This window comes from Anoplopoma fimbria, chromosome 19 (genome assembly GCF_027596085.1).
Source record: "Anoplopoma fimbria isolate UVic2021 breed Golden Eagle Sablefish chromosome 19, Afim_UVic_2022, whole genome shotgun sequence".
Classification (NCBI taxonomy): Eukaryota; Metazoa; Chordata; class Actinopteri; order Perciformes; family Anoplopomatidae; genus Anoplopoma; species Anoplopoma fimbria.
The window spans coordinates 12058786-12078736 of NC_072467.1; the positions used below are offsets into that span (position 1 = coordinate 12058786).

The window sequence follows — 19951 nt, forward strand, 5'->3', positions numbered from 1 at the left end:
AAGGACACACACACAACATCAAACTGAAAATAAGTAGTGATTCTATAAATAGGTAGGAAGCAGAATGCATAGCGGCCTGTCACAGTGTCTTCTTTGATACCACCGCTTGGTGGTGCTACAGTCAGAAATGTTAATCAAGGGCAATGAAGCAAGCTCGGACATAACACTATATAAATGCAAGGCAAGTTTATTTAAAGAGCACATTTCATACACAGATGTAGGACTAAGTGCAAGTTTCAAAAAGACACAGGTAGGAAGACTAAAAGAGTACAAAATAAACACTAAACAATTAAACAATAACAACAATCATACATTTTTTTTAAAAATAGCTAAATAAAAGCGCAAGGTGTGCAAGATAAAACATAGACTTGTACCACAACAATACCACATTGCAATAAATAAATAAACGAAGCCACACGAAATGAAGGCCACACTCTGTTGCAGCCTGTCCCACATTGTAAGAGAAAGAAACAGCTGCTATTGGAAGCAGCTGTTCCCCATAAAGAAAGTGATGACAGTCCAATAACATGCTCCCTTCACACAGGCGGGGTCAAGCAGTGGGCATGCCTATGATGGTTAGCTTAATTATTGTCATTAGTGTAGCCATAAATACCAAAGCAGCCGAATATTTTATCTTTTTTAGCAATGTTTAGCAAAGGAAACGGCAGATGATTGGTTTTATTAAGGAATACATGACTTTTATCATGTCTTGTCTTTGGTATAATCGCTGCATGAATAGTTCACTCCAGACTAAAATGCAAAGTTTGATCACCTGATCCAAGAAACTCTTTCTACAACTAATCAAAGGCTTTGTATTCATCAAAAACCATACAAACATTATCTGCAGGATTATAAAAACTCGATGATGTATATGTGTGAAATATAAAGTGGAGGAAGGACACAACCTGGTGATGAATACCTTAATAATATTATGGGTTTTATTATTATTGTTAAAATTTGTCAGATTATTTTAAGAGTAGTGTGTTTTTATGCTTAGGTTTTAGTATCTACACATATTCTTTTTCTTATCTAATCCTCAAATTTGACTTCTTTTGATGGTTTTATATGTTTTTCGTCTTGTTATCGTCCTGTCAATCATTTGTAAAGCACTTTGAATTGAATTTGATTTGTGTGAAAGATGCTATATAAATAAAACTTGATTGATTGATTGATTGATTGATTGATTGATTGATTGATTGATTGATTGATTGATTGATTGATTGATTGATTGATTGATTGATTCACAATAATGCAGGTATTTGGGCGATTAATGAACCTTGTAACTTGTAAACTAACTACAGATCTCACGTCAAAGACAATTAAGGAAACAATACAAAATATTATTTATATTTAATTATAATACATAAAATCTGAGCACATAGCAACATACAAAACAGACAACATGGTATCCAAAAGTTTTTGAAACAAATCTGTTGATAAAAGACCAGACATTACTGTAAGTACCTATCATAGGGTTAATCTACTTTTGTTGCCAAGGACACTCCTGCCTACCTGATCTTTCTGAGCTCCGTCCAGACAGGAAGGAGTCTGGTCAGCTCTTCTATTCCTCTATCAGCCATCCTCCAGCCCTCCAACCTGACACAACAACAGAAAGAACACATCATGTCTTTTGTTACAGACTAAAATGCAGTGAATCATATTTGTTTATGTGCAGCATGCTCACTCTATCTCCTGCATTCGTGTGAGGCCCTCCATAGCAGCTAGGAGATCTAGCACACTGTCTGCTTGTAATGGTCCCATTGCTGTGTCAATCTTATTTAGCCTGGCAGACACACACAAAGTATGCACAAACAAAGGGTCAAATGTACAGCTCAACAGAGCAATCAAATGCTCAGTGAAATTCTTGAATTGGTTCCAATCTCCCAAACTAGGAGTTGATATCGCCCATTTGAGGAGGATGTTTATCCATGTAAGTATGATATGTATTCATACGCTGTACAAACAGCATTGACATATGCTGTCTGCATTCTGACCTTGGTGCTCATCATCGAGCAGCAGTTTACAACTTAGCACTATTAGAGGACAGGGAATGGTAAATTTCCCCCTGGGAAGGGGGATTGTGGGATCAGACCCCTCCCACGTCCAGATTTATGAGGTTCTTGGGAAGCCGATGGCAAGCTGTTATGACAAGCTGCATTAACGGTGCATGCAATGTGAGCAGCTTTGGCAGCGACATCAAGAGCAGCAAATCATAAATAGACAAGATTATTAGACAGGCACTGGATATGTGTGAGTAAAGTGCATCTGTATGACTGTAGCAGTAGATGTAAAAGCGTCTGCCTGAAATAGCTTGGCGGGCGTGGCTCCATTTTTTAAATAAATACTTACAACTACTGCACATAATGAGTATCTATAAACAGGCAGCATTATACTCGATTAGCCTTCATAATTACACAGAAAGGTCAGGGGTTCCAATGAGAAAGCTGCAGTAGACCAGATGGTGTTTCTTACTTGAGACTGCGTATAGATTTAATTTTCCTTAGTGCTTGTGCCAGGCACATCCTGCTCTCCTCGTTCAGCCGCAAGCAGTCCAGACTTAGGATTGTAAACAGAAACACATACACATAAAGGAACACATAAACAGAGACACAAGGACGTACTAATAACTTCCAAGAAATTATAGAAGCCACTCTTTGTTCAGACATGTTGTTTACATGTTTATTCACTCATATGCCTGTGTGTGTGCGTGTGTCTTACCAAAGGCCCTCCAGACTGACACACTCTCCCAGTGCTTTGATGAGCTGCAGCCCTCCAGACGCTGACCACTCACAGTGAGACAGACTGGAGAAGAAAAGCCCAATGGTAACACTGTTTGATGTTTTTATACTTAAGGAGACAGCTGAACATGTTTTAAACAAACCAATGAGCAATTACTGTACAAGCACCTGATATATTTTACATGGGGGCGATCGATCCATGAACATAATGTTCACTTCTACAGAAATATCATTATGCTGAATATGAAATGCTTACTTGAGTGATCTTAGGCAAGGCCACATTTTGGTCATAATCTGGGCAGCTGTGTCACTAATCATATGACCTGACAGACTGGGAGAGGGAAAAAAGTAAGATTTAATTTCAATTCATAAACATATCATGCAGTGATGCAGTGTTTTCAAAACGAAATGCTCCAGATTGGTCATAAAATGTGTTTGTGTAGCTCACTTTAAGCACTGAATGGATGTAGCCTGCAGCAAGGCCTCTGACAGCTTCTCAACCACAGTCACAGAAGCCTCCTTGGAGCCAATACTAAAGAACATAAAAGTAGTTGCTTGGCATGCTAGAACTTAAAAACAGGCATTTATAATGGTGTCAAATGTGAAAATAGCTCTCACCTGAGAGAAGTGAGATTTGGCAGCGACGGCAGGACAGAACAGAGAAACTCAGCTCCCTCAATGCCCAGGCTGTTGAGGGAAAAACTGTGAATAAAGAGAGCAAACATGATTATTTTGACATATAAGTCTCCCTTTCATCTGCCTTGTGCATATTATATTCATACAGAAAATAGAGAGTACTAACTCCAGCTCTGTCAGTAAAGGACACCTCAGGATGATGCTCTTCATAGATGCAAGCTGATACCCCTCTACTGCACAGTCCGTGAGGCTGGAGGAGAGGAGAGGAGAGGAGAGGAGAGGAGAGGGAGAGGAGAGGAGAGGAGAGGAGAGGAGAGGAGAGGAGAGGAGAGGAGAGGAAAGGGTAGAGTTTACTTCCTGCAGGACCTGTATAACTGCTAGAAAGTTATGTGCTAGCTTTTTCTTCCTGCTGTTATCAGCTACTGGGACAGTAAGTTTGGCACTTTTATATTCCCAAAAACATTTGCAATATCTTGTTTTCTGTCAAACTGAATAACAATTTTAAAGGTGCAATTTATGCAAACATTTTGTTTCGCTAAACCACAATTTATGAGAATGATGTTCATGTCAGAGGAAGGCTATCTTTACCGGAGACGAGACAAATGCCTAATTTGTTTTTGAGATAGAAGGGTCATTGAATTACAGCACTGCTATCCGATGTTTAGTATAGAGCATGTAAAGGAAAAAAGTACCAGATTTTAGTCATCACTAAAACCACAAAAACAAGTCAAATGTCAGATCAAATCAAATCAATCAGATCAAAGACCCCCCCAGCAGACATATATAAAATGTCTCCTACTTTACTTAATAGTCCATTCTCAGTGTTTGTGCACTGGAGACTTCACGTTACCTAGTTGTGATGTCACGAAATCCACCTGCTTTAAATTCAAAGTGAAGTACAGGAAAACTTTCTGTTGGAGGGTAAAGAAAATGTGGGAGGATTCTTTAATTTAAACCTAAATATATTACCTGATTGAGGTCACTTCAGTGGACTTCATCAAAGACAGATGTAGCGTGTTGTGATGAACCCTGCAAAGTAAATGCATATAGTACTGTAAGTTAAAAATTTAAAGAAACATATGGTGATGGATGTGGGCATTTTAAAGTGAGTTTGAATTTGTTTGAATATGTGTTTTAACTATATAGAGTGTACAGTCTCCCAGTGTGTGTGTGTTTACTCGTATGCATTTGCATATCTTACCTGATAGTGTGTATGTTGCTGCTGAGATCCAGACAGCGACACAACAGACTCACAGCTTCCTCAGATCTGATCCAATGTTCCTCAATACTGGCAAGAAAGAGAGAGTGTGCTAAGCTCAATATTTTAAACAATTACCCCAGTTCGTTCAACTATCCAGAAAGAAACAGAGACTAAAAATAATATGGATTGTATGCTGAGAAAAAGCAAAGCTTAAAAGATTACAGAGGGTATACAGTCACAACTTGCTCTCAGGTTAATACCTTGCTAGTGTGGAAGTGAAAGAAACAAGCTACATAAAATAAATTCCCAGACAGGTAACATATACTGTATTTGTTCTTACTTGATGCTGAATCCTCTCTGACTGCTGTTTAACAGTTTCACAAAGTCTTCTATCCAATCAGATTGCAGAGAATTGTTCTTGAACCTGTGGACAAACCGCAGAGTAATAAAATAAACTGGACAACCTGAGACACGTAAATCAGTGGTTCCTACCGATAATTTCTACTCATATACTTACATTAAATTTGTCAAGAAAATGTTGATAATGATAATAAAATACAACACTTTCTCTATAATCAAAATATCCATAAAGTCCGGTAATTCTTATTCAGGTGGGTTTCATTAGACAAAGAATTTTTCATTAAAGCGATCACAGTTTTATGTAAAAAAAAAAAAAAAAAAAATATATTACTTCTGTTTTTTCCAAAAGTGCTTAAAAGCTGAAGTTGTAGAGAAGCTTTTTATATGATGAGAGCTGCAGTATAAAATGGTCTGAGGATGTAGGTGTACTTACTCCAGTTTGGTTGGACTGGGACAGATAGACAAGATCTCTGCTAATCTCACCAGATGGTCACGTTCCAAACTACTATCTCTGATACTGGCAGAAAGGCAGAAAAGGGGAGAAAACAAAGATTAAAACACCACAGGAAGACTTTTCAAAGGTATATACTGACTAACAGAGGAACGGAATGTGCAGCAAAACGTTTAATCAACCTTTTTAGATAACAAAAAAGAGAGAAACCTGATACCTCAGACGCATCTCGTGCTGAGATATAAATATTAAGGTTCAAACTGTGTAGAGAGTTATCTTAAGTTATAGAAATTAGTTCTGTTAATTGGGGTATAGAAAATCTCACAGCCGTGAAACAAATATAAAAAAGGAACGTTTGGTTAAGGTAAAAGGGATGGTTCGGAGTTCTTTAGATGTGGCTCTATGAGGTTCTTATCCATAGTCAGTGTATTACCTACAGCATGGAAGAAAAAGCAATGTTATGCCGTGGACGGGAGCAGCAGCAAAACGTCTGTTTGCCACCTACCAGAAAGGCCCGCCTAAAAGGATCAACATCAGTTTTAGTGTGCATTATATTTAGAATATTTTCGTATATATATTTTACATTTTAACTTGCTGTCAGACAGCCGCTTTTAATGGGGAAATTAAACCGTTATATACATCTTGGCTCTTTTTAAAGCCACAAGACTACTTTGACAAAACAGTAATTTTATTTCGCAGGTAGAATTACTGTTTTTATAAAAGGACTCCCCAAACAGGGGACCTGCCCACCGCCATCAACTGTAGGTAATACACTTACTATGGATATGTACCTCATACAACCCCACTTCATTAATCAAATGAAAAGCCTCTGCACAATGAGGTGCTAGTTATTTGTACTATTGTAACTATGGATTATTGTCCTACCTCAGCGTTTTCACAAAACTTTCATGTTGTGTAAACCAGATCAGACACCTTTCCTCTGCTCCCAAACTACCAGCAGGAATTTTAGTTCATGGACAAAGAGAACAACAGGGAAGAATACTTTGTTAGTTCTTACAGTTTTTATGTGCTTTCAACTATTCATTTTATTGCATTTTCAGCACTTTGTTCACTCATTTCCACGATGCACAGACTTACCTGACTTCTACACCTGAGACGTTGTCAAATGTACACAGAGTGTTGGCCACATCCAGCAGCCCCTGCTGCGTCAGGCCATTTTTGCTCAAACTGTGCATGAGGACACATTAAAGACCAGAAAAGTGTTATTCTAGATCTAACACACTATCATGTTACTAACAATGCTGCTCTATATAAACACTGTGGGTGACATTTGTTATTGGATCTCATATTATTAAGGGTAAAAGAAAAAACATATAGGCTTTTTTTTAAATAAACATAGGTGTTAATAATCATATGATGGCTGAATTCCATTTAGCTGCTTCAGTTTCAGGGTTGTGTATAATCATGCTGGCTCACGGTCATGGCTTACTGGGACAATTGTATAGAACAGAACATTCATTAATGGTTATAGTTTCACCTGGGCTTTCATACTGTGACAATTCGAAATTTTGTTGTGAAAAAGTTTTATGATTCAAATTTGATTATTTAAAAGTTGTGACCAATATATGTACTAAAATAGAATTTACTTATTGAAAAATTGTTTAAAGTAACAATATATATTAGACAGTAACAATAAAAATAAATATAAGATATAACATTTGGAACAGTAAACATTACTGTATACATAAAACTAAAAATATAATATAAATACTAAAGACAATCATTATTATTGGAAAAATATAAGGTAAAATACATAAAAAATATTAGCTAATAATCTGCATTTTCTATCAACAGATCTGCCAACAGTCTGGCTGAAAAGACATTTGTCGATTAGGCTCTAATCTATTAAATTAATTCATTACTTTGCATTATTTTGTAGTTATATTTTGTATGTTAATGTTTAAATGTATGTTACAGGGATTTACAAAATCTTCTGTCATTTCTAGTTCTAACCATCTGAAAAAAGTAGGTCACTTAGTTTGATTTGTTTTATACAGCAGGTGCAAATGAATAGAACTGAAAATGTTAAAAATCTATATTTTAGATAATGTATCTTACTTGACATAGCTGGTGATTTTATGCTGTTGTAGAGAATCAACAAAATGTTTCACTCCCTCATCTTCCATTTGGTTACTTGATAAACTGCAGTCAAAAGAAAGAGAAAATCAGCATCAACACCAATAGTGTGTAAGTAAGCACTGGTACTGGTATTACTGGTATTTATGGAAAGTAAATGGATGTTAGCTAATGTATTAGTAAGACTCGATTTGTGTATGGCACGTACTCCAGGTCAGACAGTTGGGGGCCCTGCTGTAGGATCTGGAGCAGTCTCTCCAAGTTGTCACCTTTCAGGCTACAGTGAGTTAACCTGTGTGCACACACAGTCAGGGAGACATACAGGCGCTACATTAGGAGATAAAGACAGGAGGTTACAGACAGTTACAGTTTGTTCACAATTTTCTTCCTTTTTTCCCTTATTTTGTGTTGATTAAGAAATACATGTCACATAACATGCAGAGTAAATAGCTCTAAGGGCACCCAATGTCCTCCAAACTAACACTTCATAACAAGATATTCAATTACTTCTTTTGGCAATTTTGTGTTTTTGGTGACTCTAAGTAGTTGACATTATGTGTGCTGCTTTAAAAAGTTGTTTCAGTTTAGCAGTTTAGACAGCAAAATGTAAAGCTGGCAGTGTATTTTTCTCTCAAACACTAAAATAAAAGGGAATAAAAAATAGATATAAAAAGAGTGAGGATGTTCTCTCCTATTTACAGTTTGAGAAATGTAGATTTGCTGCAGAGATCCATCTTCAGTGCTGGCAGAGTTTTATGATCATTTTATACTGAACCACATACACTGGTAATCAGACTTTAAGAGAAATTAGAAGAAGCTAGATTGTATGTACAATGAATGCTTGGGGAAGTGATTCACTTGGAAAGCAAACACCCACAAAGTTTTTAAACGAGCACACAGTGCACCAAAAAAGGCAAATTGCTGATCACAGACCTGCAGCTTGCTTGTTCTGCTTTCAAACTGTCAAACTGGATGAATGATTCAGTCTGAGGCCTGAAGAAGAGGTCAAGCAGTATTTAGCACAAACATTATCAGTGACGGTACTAATGAAATGATACAGAAAAAAACGCCTAGAATTATTGCAGGGATATATTTCCGATAATTACTCAAATTAACTGTAGCCATAGCCAAACAGACTGCTTGAATACAATAAAAAAGGTAAAAAACAAATCTTACCTGAGCTCCACTGAGGTAACTTGCTGACTGACAGTCAAACATCTGATCAACACCAGTGCTCCAGTTGTTGATGTGATGCTGTGGCTGACACTAAAGAAGAACATAGATTGAGTTGATTCAAATTAAATGTCAAGGTGGTAATTGATAATAACACAATAAATACATGCTGGGTTCAATCTTAAAAGGTCATGGTTTTAAAGGAACTAGAGTAATATTAAGTGCCTATAATTATTCAGTTATATTTCATTATTTGACCCAATATAAGTAAAAACAAGCAATTGTGTGGTGAAGTTGCCAGTAGAATTAGCTCAATTAGAATAAAAACCCGTTTCTAAATAACTAATTATGTCATGCCATTATACCATTTCACACTGGTGAAGTGGCACAGTGCTTGGTTTTGTACTTGCTACCACAGATTTCCACATTGATATTGTTTTTTTACTTTGCAAACCTTCCGCACTTATGAATTCATGCATTTGTGTATGCCTTACTTGAGCCTCTGCAGTGACGTCATCTTTGGCAGGACTTTCATCAGATTATCGATAGCCTTGTCCGTCAATGAGCAGTGAGACAAACTGCCAAAAAATGTAAGTATATCAATGTCTACCTGTATGGTAATAATCATGAAATAATAAAATAATAATGTGTGGATACACATTGATCAAACTTACTCTAACTCCAAAAGGGAGCGACACTGGACCAATCGTCTACAAAGTGTGGTTATATTGGATGGTAGGAGTTTGTTGTTGTTTATCCTACAGCATTAAAGAAGATTTTTATTTATTAATTTATTTATTTATTTCTCATTTTTAAGTCGCTTTGTACACTTTATTTTAAGGAGGTAAAATGTGTGTTTTACTCAAACTCTTTATTGGCTTACTGTACCTGAATATCTTTTGCTGCTGTTTGTCTTCCCTAAAAAAAAGGGCATATCATTAGTTTATTTGCTGACTCGTGAAAGAGCAGACAGTGGTATTTGGAAGTGTGGAGGATTTCAGCTTTTCTACCTTTTGTCAGGGCAGAACTTCAGGATCACTGAATCTCCATCACTATTAAAAGAACAGAACACTATCAGATTAACAAATTGCACATTTTAACACCTCTATGGCATATATACTTCTATTTTATAAGCAGACACAAATTAGCTGTTAAGCAGCATTTGGCAGCTCGCCACATTGGTGAAACAGGTGCTCAATCTGTTGCTGCTCTAATAAAATCATTAAATCTCTAAAATGTACAACAAAGAATACCTGATGTGGATTTGTGTTAAGTTGTTATGGGAGCACAAAGCACCAGCCAGCATCAACACTCCTTCCATGCCAATCCCATTGTTACTGGCACTGAAAAGCACACACAAAAACAATGAGCCAGGGGGAAGGACATCATTTCACTCCAAATAAGCCATTCATACCAAATAATGCCCTGAGGTAAACGCAGCAGCTGCCTGCGCTGACATATTTAGTTTAGAACCTGTTTGGTGACAAAAGCTTTTGCCAAATAACCAACCAACTCGGTGTTGTGTAACACAGTCTCTTCTTTCATTTAAAACCTGTCCTCCTATCTCAATAAAGGTCACTCATTCTTATCAAATGCATATATTGCAACATTATATTGGATGTTTGCCATAATGATCACCAAAAAAAAACTTCTGATGATTTTAATTGTTTAGTTTTATACCTTTTGTTATCACTTTTAGTGAGAGTCTTACTTTATTTCCTGGATGCTACTAAGACCGGGCAGGACGTCCAACAGTTTCCTCAGACCTTTGTTGCCAAAACAGTTACTAGACAGACTGTCAGACGAGAATATGGGATTAAAATAATGTCAGAGACAAGAAAGGGTACAACATGGCTGGCTGCCAAATAAAAGAAACGCGCAAAGAGATAGTTTGGATGTTCTGAAGTGTGGTTGTATGAGGTACTAATCCAGAGCGTGAAGAAATAAACAGCAGTACCAGCATGGAAGCAAAGCAATGTGCAGCTGTGGATGGGGGCAGCAGTAGAATGTATCTTAGTCATCAAAAAAAAAAATCTATATCAGTTTAAGTGTACACTATATTTTGATTATTTTGATGCTTAACCTTGCCGTCAGGCAACTACTTCAAAGTTGTTGGACTCCTTTGCAAATTTCCCCACTGTGGGACTAATAAAGGATCATCTTATCTTATCTTATCTTTGACAAAAACAGTAATTTCACCTCACAGAAAACGGGGGTTGCTGGTCCCTGCTGCATCTAATCGGTTTGTTTGTGTGATTGTGTGACTTTGGTGAATCCGAACTAACCCATTTAAAATGCTAAAGTCACACAATGACACAAACAAACTAACCGACCAAGGTTGACCATATAGGTTGTATGAGTTCCTCATACAACCTATATGGTCAACCTTGGTATGAGTTCCTCATACAACCTCACTTAAAACAAAATCTGAACCATCCCTTTAGGTAACAAGGATGAAAAAAGTCCAAACTAAAAATAACATTGCATTATGATTCATGGCCAAACCTGAATTTACCATGGAGACACAAGATGATTGCTAGGTTAAACATTTTACTGTCATTAAGAATAACTATAAACTAGAAATGCATACGTTTGTTTTTATGTATTTCAACGGTGTACATACAGATGATTTCTATATCACTACAATACTATATCACTATAACCACTACATCACTACTACTTTTTAATGTATGCTGAATGTCAACAGTGATCCTGTTTTAGCAAGCAAGGAAAAATGACAAGTAAGTGGAATATATTTGGTGTATCTTACTCCAGCAAAGTGAGATCAGGGGAGGTTCCCAAACTCCTCCACACTCTCTCCAGATGACTCGGCAGCAGACCACACCAGCTGAGGCTAACAGAGGCAACAGTGTCAGGATTACCATCATCATCGTTTAAAGACGTTTCCGTGTCTGAAGGGGATCCCTAAGATTATCTATATCACTGCAATCTCTCTTAACTATAGGTGAATTACGAACAAAAACCTGAATAACGCTAACTTGACCCGTCAGATGGTTTGTTACACAGTAACTGCCAGTATCCCTCAGGGCGCTAATTGTTCCGTGCTCTGGCTACCCGGAGATAAACGCATTACATGGAGCCTGAAAAGATGGATTCTTGTGTGTTATGTGAATTATGCAAAAAATTCAGCTGCAGAGCAAGGTTAGAACATCCCTCCCCTCTGACAAATAAAACAGATTTTTCTTATACAAAATGCAGCAAGGGTCCCAAGGGCTGAATTGAACCGGAGACGTTGATGGTATATGGCATGTGCTGTAAGCTCTTGGCTACCGAGGCGCTCCGTATTGAACACATACCAGAGCAGTTTTGATTCTTCATTAGCAGTTTTTTGTCTCCCTCCAGAAAACACTATGGACACCTGAACAGGACTCTGTAGTCTGAAACATAAAAAAATACAGTCACATGGCAGTTGTTACGCCACTATTTAGGAATCAATGAATAATATAACATGTGGCTTACTGTTTAGGCTAAATAATACAATGTTTAGTGCTGCCTGTTTATGTTTTACACAGTGACGAGTGTTGCAGATAATTGGCATGAAGATCCTGTCTGACTGTGAGTAATGCATTTGTTAGTACAGTATGTTTAAAGATTGTGTGTATTCATAGTGTCTGTACCTGATATGAAGCTCCACCACAGCAGGACAATCAGACAACAGGGCCGTCAGAATCACCAAACCCTCCACTGTTAAGCAGCTGTCATTCGCACTGACAGGGAAAGACATCTGAACATCAACAAACTATTGCTGTCAATTCGTATGCATGCCTAGCACTGTTTTTAATACTTGCCTGTCCTTAACCACAACATATTCAGTAGTTTATTAAGTAGTAGTAGTAGTGTCATCATGCTGCTTTTTGTAAAGCTAGGTAAAATAGTGTATAACAAGGAATTTTGTATAGCAAAGTAGGCAAGTAAATATGTCATATGCAGAATACATGTAGCTGTTATGTCACTCTTGTGCTTTGAGATGCATAGTTTGGTATGAGTCTAGTATTACATGATCTTTTTGGTGACGTTGATCTCCGGCAAATACTGAGTCAGTGTCTTCAGAGTTTCAACATCCAAGTGGCTTCCAGACATACTAGGAAATAAACACACATGCAGCGCGAAATGAGTGCTAACATCCAAAATTTCAGTTGATGTGAACCCTAATCTGATGGCAAAATGGGAAGTGAAATTACTTCTACTGACTACTTACATTGAATGCCTGAATTGTAATAACTGTTAAGTCTAAAGACGGTGTGTTTACTTGAGCCAGGAACAAGGGTAAAACAATATGTCAATAATTGGCTGTTGTGTACTCAGTACTGCATTATTCTGTTTTGGTGTGTTGTATCATTGGTTAGGAGCATCCTAAATTTGAAGAGGTGTATTTAGGGTTACTTACTTCAGGACAGACAAGGCGGGGCAATGTGCCAATGACTTTGCAAGTTTTTGCATATCAGCCTTGCTCCATTTCTGGTTTAACAAGCTGGAAAACAAATTTTAGCGCAAGATTAAAACGTATAAACATCAAACGAGGGCTTAACATCAAAAATGAAAACCATAGTTTAAATCAAATTCAAATCAATGTATTAAACTAACTGGTCTGACATTGATTCAGAGGTTGTTTCTGGTCAAGATTCTCAAAAAGAAAAGTCAAGGTTCAATCACTTGTTCAAAGAAGGAGCAAAGTTCTTCAAGGAAACTGGCTATGCTAGTAAAGAATTGGAAAGTGTTTTTATGATAAGGGTGTTATTGTCTAATGCCTTACCTGATTGTTGGTTCAGACTTTTTTTTATGGCTGCAGGGGGGAAAGCATAAATTATATAGAGTTTTACCGTATTCATTTGCTGATACACTGTATGGTTAATAACTGGTTTGTATTTACTCATAATGTTTATCTTACATTAAACTTACCTGTGTAAATCAGAGTTTTGGGAGAAAGTGACTGACAATTCCTTCCTCCCACTGCAAAAACAAAACCCACACAAGCAGCTGTATAGAAAATGATTACTTGCAGGTGACCAGGAAAATGTGGTTTACTGTATGTGTGTGTGTGTGTGTGTGTGTGTTTATGTGTGTGTGTGGGTATGGGTGTGGTCATACTCTGCATGAACCTGCTGGATGTTCAAGCACAAAGACATTTTTCCGATGAGATAGTCCACGGCTTCCAGAGAGCTGTTGTTTCGACCCAGCCTGCAAGGTGCGCAGACAAACACACATACACACTCTTATGCACGGTATCAGCTACAAATCTGTAAAAATCTTGAGATATTGGGGTTATTGAAAAATCACTTCTCATTGGTAGTATGTACTTACTTCACCAAAACCAGTCTTGGTTGTTTGGTAAAAATATCAGCTATGTGTTTGATCCCTCCGTCTTTCAGATGGTTGTCACTCAGGCTGCGATGCAAAAACAAAGATTGGTGTTAAAACTTTAGACCTGCACCCAAACTATTTCACCAGAACATTAAGTATAAGGAGATACAAAGTAGTATCTAGTCAGATCCACGAGACTCTGTTCACACATTTCCTCAATGGATCTGTCAGAAGACATGTTATTTGATGTAGCAGTTAAAATAGGTTGAAGCAAATATACTTGAGTTCAGTGATGCCTGGACAGCTCGGTAAGGCAGAGGCCAAACTAGTCGCTCCTGTGGCAGTCAAACTGGCACCACAAAACCTTCAGAGGACAAAGACAAAATCAGTCAATCATTGTTGTGAAGGTGTTTAGGGCTGCTTTCTACTACATCCCTTATTGTATTTCAAAGGCAATTACATTCATGTCTAAGTATAGTCTGGAAAAGGTAAACAACATTTAAACTACACCACTCTTATTGCACTTTGTATTAATTAAAGAGAGATTTAAAAGACTGTGGAAGAGAGAATAGAGTAGGAAGAAGACACGTAAAAAAAATCAATCTTACTCTAGTTTCCTCAGGTTTGTGAATTTTGGCAAAATGGAGGACAACTTCTCAGCAAACTTGTCGTCATACTTGCGGCTGCGAAAACTGAAAGGCCCACATACAGTGAAATGAAGCAAAGACTCCCCTAACAGATGTCAAATTTGTTAAGCAAAAGGGATTCAAATCAACATTATTGCTATAAACATTAAAATGAACCACAACCCTGCACAGCACAAACAAATGTAAATGGGAAAAGTATAAGTATATACTATTAATAATGACAGCAGCAACACATTCATATTAGTTAACTGGAAATCTAAGCACTAAACTTCAATAAAACAATGGCCATTTTGCACCCCAGAATAAATTATGTACAATATGAAAGGGCAACCCATGAAATCTGACAAGATATTGTGCAAAATTGATTACAACATACAAAAAAAAGAGCTGTAGATATCTATATATGCATCAGAAGCTACAATGTAATGTTGGTATTTATGGTTATGGTTGAAGTTGGGAGGTTGTTGAATATGTATGTGTGCTGTGGTAAGGGGATGGGCACAGGAATGAGTAAATGTTTTGATAACACACACAAAATAAAAAAAACACAATGGAAATGTTTCTTAAAAAATAAAATAAAAAAAGAATAAAAATGTTTAATGTTTTATGTTTGAGTTGAGTTACATGTTTAAGTGTACACATTGTGTGAGAGTTCATTCCTCTTTATTAGTTGGTCTGATTAAATATCTCTTAAAGGTGTCAGCTGTTGGGGTTTTTTTGCTCTTGAGTCCTGGCTACTGTATGACTGTTACAGAAAGAGACTCAGGAACACAGCAGGAAATAAAGAGCTTCAGTTAGATTAACACTATGTGGGACAGGTGGCCAATCAGCTGAGGAATGCTGAAGGCAAAGCGGAGGCTCACTCTGGAGCTACACTCAATGCCGCTCTTCAACTGCTCTCTAAACGTCCGGATGCCTAACACAGGTTTACATACTCTTGACGGCTTAACACCTTTCGCCTCACTGTTCCATTTACATTTGTTACAAGGGCAGTTTCCAACTGCTCAAGTGCACCATGCCTTTGGCATTAAAAATAGTTTTTAGCCTCACATGCTCAAATGCTAGGTGTAAGCATTTTGGCTTTACATAACTAGTGGCCTCTAAGGAAGTGATAATCCCCAAGGGTTCATATAATATAAAATGTAAAGCAAATTTAGCTTCTGACGCTAATTTAAATAACAGATCATTTAGATGTTTCATGTGTGCGTGAGTATGTGCGTGTGTGTGTGTGTGTGTGTGTGTGTGTGTGTGTGTGTGTGTGTGTGTGTGTGTGTGTGTGTGTGTAGGCTTGCTGATGCAATGAATGGTTTGCTTTTGTCTGTTTTTGTGTGGACTTACCTAAGGTGCTGAATGTACTGACACCTGGGCAGGACATCTAGACACTCCAACTCCATTGAGCACGCCCCAAAGTCCAAACCAATGCCATTATCACCTACTGAGTTAACTACAAAAGCCAGAGCATCAATATCATTAGGTAGTAGCCGGATGTTGCGCAGCTCCAAGGTGGGTCTCGTACCCACAACCTGCTTAGCTAGTTGGTGGTCCTGGCTCTCCTGAACACAGTGGCAAAGCTCCAATATCTGGGAAGATATGTGAGAAGGAAGGATCAGTAAGGAAAGAACAGGGGTAAAAGTTAAATTATACATCCGTTTGTCAGAACTCACCTTTGGTCCAGTCAGGGTGTTGCTGTGACAAAGGTTTTTTAGCAGTTTCAGAACAAGGCTTTGTCGTCTTTGTACCCAACTTTGGCCTCCTTTTCCACCAGGGGTCCTGGCTAATTGAACTAAGGCTGAAGTGCATTGTGGGGAGGCCAGACCACATAAAAACAGGTGCAGGGAGTCAGTAAAGACTGTCCTCTGGTCTGACTTGGTCGTCCAGCGAGTTCTCAGACTGAATCTGAGAAAGCATTGGGGAAAAAGATAGAGAAAAGTCAGCATTTAATTTGGTTAAAGATTAAGGTACACACCATTTTTTTTGCTGCTATAGAGCACAGTTCCTTCCCTCTCCAGTCAGATGAGAGGAATCACTGTTGTGATGTATAGTGGGCATGAGAGAAATATTTATTTTTAACATGATTTTTATTTTCCTTCAGCAAAGAAGTCTCTGGGTACTTTCACACCTGCAGCTTGATTCATTTGGTCCAGCCATGTGTAAAAAAAAAAAAAAAAAAGATATATATTAATTAATAAATATTCCAATGACTTTAATGCTTCTAATGTGGATTTTGTGTTCTCTGGTTTCATAGGGAGCTTGCAAAGAAAAAACTGATTATAAGCAACTTAATATGTGTGTTTACAGGGCTATAAAGAGGGTTTTAGTAACACTCATTTGTAAAAACAACACACTTTTGCAGTAAAAAAGCTGATTAAGGTTGTGCGCTTAAAAGTGCTGATTAAATAAAGTGCAGACTTCAAGTAAGTGGGTTAGTCCTGTCGATTTGTCTTTCAATTAACTCTGTAGTAGTAGCAACACACTCTCTCCACCTGACAAAAATATGCAGGAAGAAACAAACCATTAATATAATTTATTATGTGGCCGTTAACAGGAAGGCTTTTATTAGGTGACGGTGTTCGCCTCCTGCTGTGTGACGTCTGCTGTCAGTGCCCCCCACCTCTGCTGGCCCCCTAAGCCTCCCCTACTGTGATTGGACCATGCAGCTTTTGCCTGCATCAGTGAATTCCTGGCCTCATTTTAGGTAGAAAGGTCATAGTGTGCTCAATTTACACAGTTCATATCTTGTTCCCTGGTTGGGTTATTCCTGGTATGTTCCTCGCACAGCGTTATATTATATGCTGAAATTCTATATTACTCTGTACCTTCTGTCATTATCCAGATAATCCATAAGTACCTCTGGCACTCTGTTCAGGTGGTTGATTAATATGTATAGATTTATATGACGTGTGTGTGTGTGTGTGTGTGTGTGTGTATATATACTGTATATATATATATATTTATTTATTTATTTATTTATACCTAAAACTTGTTTTTTCAAACTTAAGTTACAAGGTTTTTAGTTTGGTGCACACACAGCAAAAACAAGTTGGCATTTTCCTGACCTGATGGAGGTGTTAACAGATGAAGTTTCATTCAAATCAAGAAGCGCAAAGCTCAGTGTTGCTATTCAGAAAATGTTAAAAATGGTGTCATTCAGTACATGCTACACTGTAAATAAACATCCATTTTCAGTAAATCGCTCATTTGATAATTTGGTGATTCTGTCAACAGGCACAAACTTCCTAAAACAACAGTGTAGTTAATTGTAATTATAATTTGATTATATGAACAGGACCGAGCACAGTTCCATTTGGCTTCACTGAATCCAGTTCCCTACCTCTTCTTGAGCTGCGTGTCACTAACATCAGCACTGGTCATGACTCTGAGTGCAGCCAAAAACTCCTGTAAAGTCAGATGAGTGAAGCAGTAGGAGTTGACAAGCATCCCATCCTCACGTCTGAGCTCCACCTGACAGGAAGATATCCACAAACATTATATTTATTATGTCACTTACAAGAACAAAATGTATTGCTACTCATCCTCTGGAAACCATGAATATCAGGGTTTCCATTCCTTGACCCATTCTGCAAGCGAGGCAAAACATAATACTAGCTAAGAAACATCGTATAGTGGTTGTTAATATAGCATTGTTGTAGCAAATATGGCTTTACCACTATGTATTTAAACATTGTTAATATTATTATCATATAATACATATAATATTTAATTTGCCCTGTCATAGTTTCACGTCAGCATCCCCGGCATTAAATCAACCCTAGACATTAAGGCTGTACTGTACAGTTTGAAACTCCAATGCCTCATTTATGTTATTGACATTTGACAACATTTTAACAACTTGCGGATACACTGCGTGCAAAGTCCACCTCATTCCCATTCCGTCTTATTGTCACTCTCTTTACACACACATAGCCTGCAAAGCGCCGCTCAGCTCTCCTCTATAATTGTCTCAGTTCAAAAGTCAAAATGTATTTGTAAAAGATAGTAATAATTTCCACAAACTGTCTGTTTCCCAAACATGTTTTTAACAAAATATTCTGCTTCAATCTACAACGTTAAGGCTTTCAAATACTACATTTTCACTGCAGTCCAGCCAGTGGCCATGTCACAGGCTGATGATGGGAAGATCTGAATATGACTACCCCCAACTATGTTAAGAACATTCACACATACTGTACAGTCTAACCTGTGAAATGAGTCCTGTCCTGATTGAAAACTTCAAAACATCCTGAGAAATGTCTTCTTCCATGAAGAGGATTTTGCCATCCTCTAAGCCTTTCCAGGCCAGCTGAGTCAGCTCGCACAACTCGGATCGATACTGACCCAGAATACTGCACAAAGAGACAGAAAACAGATGATAACATGAAAACAAATAATACATTTTTGCTGCATTAGTACTTTATATTATCAAAGATGACATAAAAGTGAAAACTGGAAAAAATGAGTAAAGGTTTCAATATAGTAACCCTGGTTCTATAAGCACAGGCGAAGCCCTCTAATACACACTATGGTTAATACTCTCTTCCAATCACAAGCCAGCATTCGCACACTGAAATTTGTCAGCATGACAGTTGGTGCTTTTACCATTATACCTCGCAGCAGTTACAGACTGCCGGCAGTAGGGTCGTCTGTCTCTGGTCCAACAGTGCAGCCTGTACGCGTCAACCATAATCCCAAGATACTCCACCTGTCCCGGCAGGGGATTGCTTCCCTTCCAGTTGATTGCGAACCCCAACTTGGTAAGTTGTAAGGTAAACTAGGCTGTGTGGAAAAAAGCCAATTCTACAGACTTAGATATCAAGCTTAGGTCATTAAAATAAAGGAAGACCCTCCTGCCCAAGTCGAGCAAAGGCCGAAGCACTGTGTCAACACATCTGCTGAAGGTGCGTGGAGCCAAGGCATAGCCGAGGATGTCAAAACTTGCACAGCTGAACCAGTAATAGTAGTAATAATAGTGATAGACTGTATATAAGAAGTGGACGCAGTTGTCGTGACGTTACCCATTGGTTTGTGAATTGCTGTCATGAAGCCTCAAGTTCTGCGTTTTCGCCATCGCGATCTTGGATTTCGTCAGTCGCCATCTTGACTTTTCGCAACCAGTGAACGGAATTTACCATATTTGGACTGTGGAGGAGTGACATAAAAACGTTTTATACAGCTCTGCTAGCGGTAGCGACCTGTTAATCAGATGGGATGGAGCCAACCCTAAAGCATACCCTACTGTATCGTCAATTCTAGTCTAAATGGGACCATAACTTACTAAATGCACATCATGCTGTATTGAAGAAGACTTGAAACTAGCAGTTGAGACCAT

At 38.0% G+C, this 19951-nt stretch overlaps 1 protein-coding gene across 6 annotated transcripts in view; it reads right to left on the minus strand.

Moving 5' to 3' along the window:
* Nucleotides 1-19951, minus strand: part of nlrc5 (NLR family, CARD domain containing 5) — a 35309-nt gene that overhangs the window by 4750 nt on the left and 10608 nt on the right. For 2 of the 6 annotated variants that reach the window (XM_054619475.1, XM_054619474.1), the window contains exons 9-47: nt 18824-18968; nt 17957-18087; nt 16290-16521; nt 15964-16205; nt 14587-14670; nt 14259-14342; nt 13979-14062; nt 13766-13855; nt 13577-13627; nt 13431-13460; nt 13065-13148; nt 12675-12758; nt 12295-12384; nt 11974-12054; nt 11427-11510; nt 10368-10451; nt 9910-9999; nt 9667-9708; nt 9545-9574; nt 9331-9414; nt 9151-9234; nt 8660-8749; nt 8417-8476; nt 7692-7775; nt 7466-7549; nt 6485-6574; nt 6272-6337; nt 5369-5452; nt 4916-4999; nt 4576-4662; nt 4344-4403; nt 3541-3624; nt 3357-3440; nt 3187-3270; nt 2995-3069; nt 2719-2802; nt 2473-2556; nt 1685-1783; nt 1513-1596 (exon numbers count right to left, since the gene is read on the minus strand). In XM_054619475.1, the coding sequence (XP_054475450.1) occupies nt 1513-1596; nt 1685-1783; nt 2473-2556; nt 2719-2802; nt 2995-3069; nt 3187-3270; nt 3357-3440; nt 3541-3624; nt 4344-4403; nt 4576-4662; nt 4916-4999; nt 5369-5452; nt 6272-6337; nt 6485-6574; nt 7466-7549; nt 7692-7775; nt 8417-8476; nt 8660-8749; nt 9151-9234; nt 9331-9414; nt 9545-9574; nt 9667-9708; nt 9910-9999; nt 10368-10451; nt 11427-11510; nt 11974-12054; nt 12295-12384; nt 12675-12758; nt 13065-13148; nt 13431-13460; nt 13577-13627; nt 13766-13855; nt 13979-14062; nt 14259-14342; nt 14587-14670; nt 15964-16205; nt 16290-16521; nt 17957-18087; nt 18824-18968 (3477 nt within the window). Of the gene's footprint in view, nt 1431-1512; nt 1597-1684; nt 1784-2472; nt 2557-2718; nt 2803-2994; nt 3070-3186; nt 3271-3356; nt 3441-3540; nt 3625-4343; nt 4404-4575; nt 4663-4915; nt 5000-5368; nt 5453-6271; nt 6338-6484; nt 6575-7465; nt 7550-7691; nt 7776-8416; nt 8477-8659; nt 8750-9150; nt 9235-9330; nt 9415-9544; nt 9575-9666; nt 9709-9909; nt 10000-10367; nt 10452-11426; nt 11511-11973; nt 12055-12294; nt 12385-12674; nt 12759-13064; nt 13149-13430; nt 13461-13576; nt 13628-13765; nt 13856-13978; nt 14063-14258; nt 14343-14586; nt 14671-15963; nt 16206-16289; nt 16522-17956; nt 18088-18823; nt 18969-19951 lie in introns of all 6 variants that reach the window. The other 4 variants (XM_054619479.1, XM_054619476.1, XM_054619477.1 and 1 more) reach the window with 4 other exon arrangements.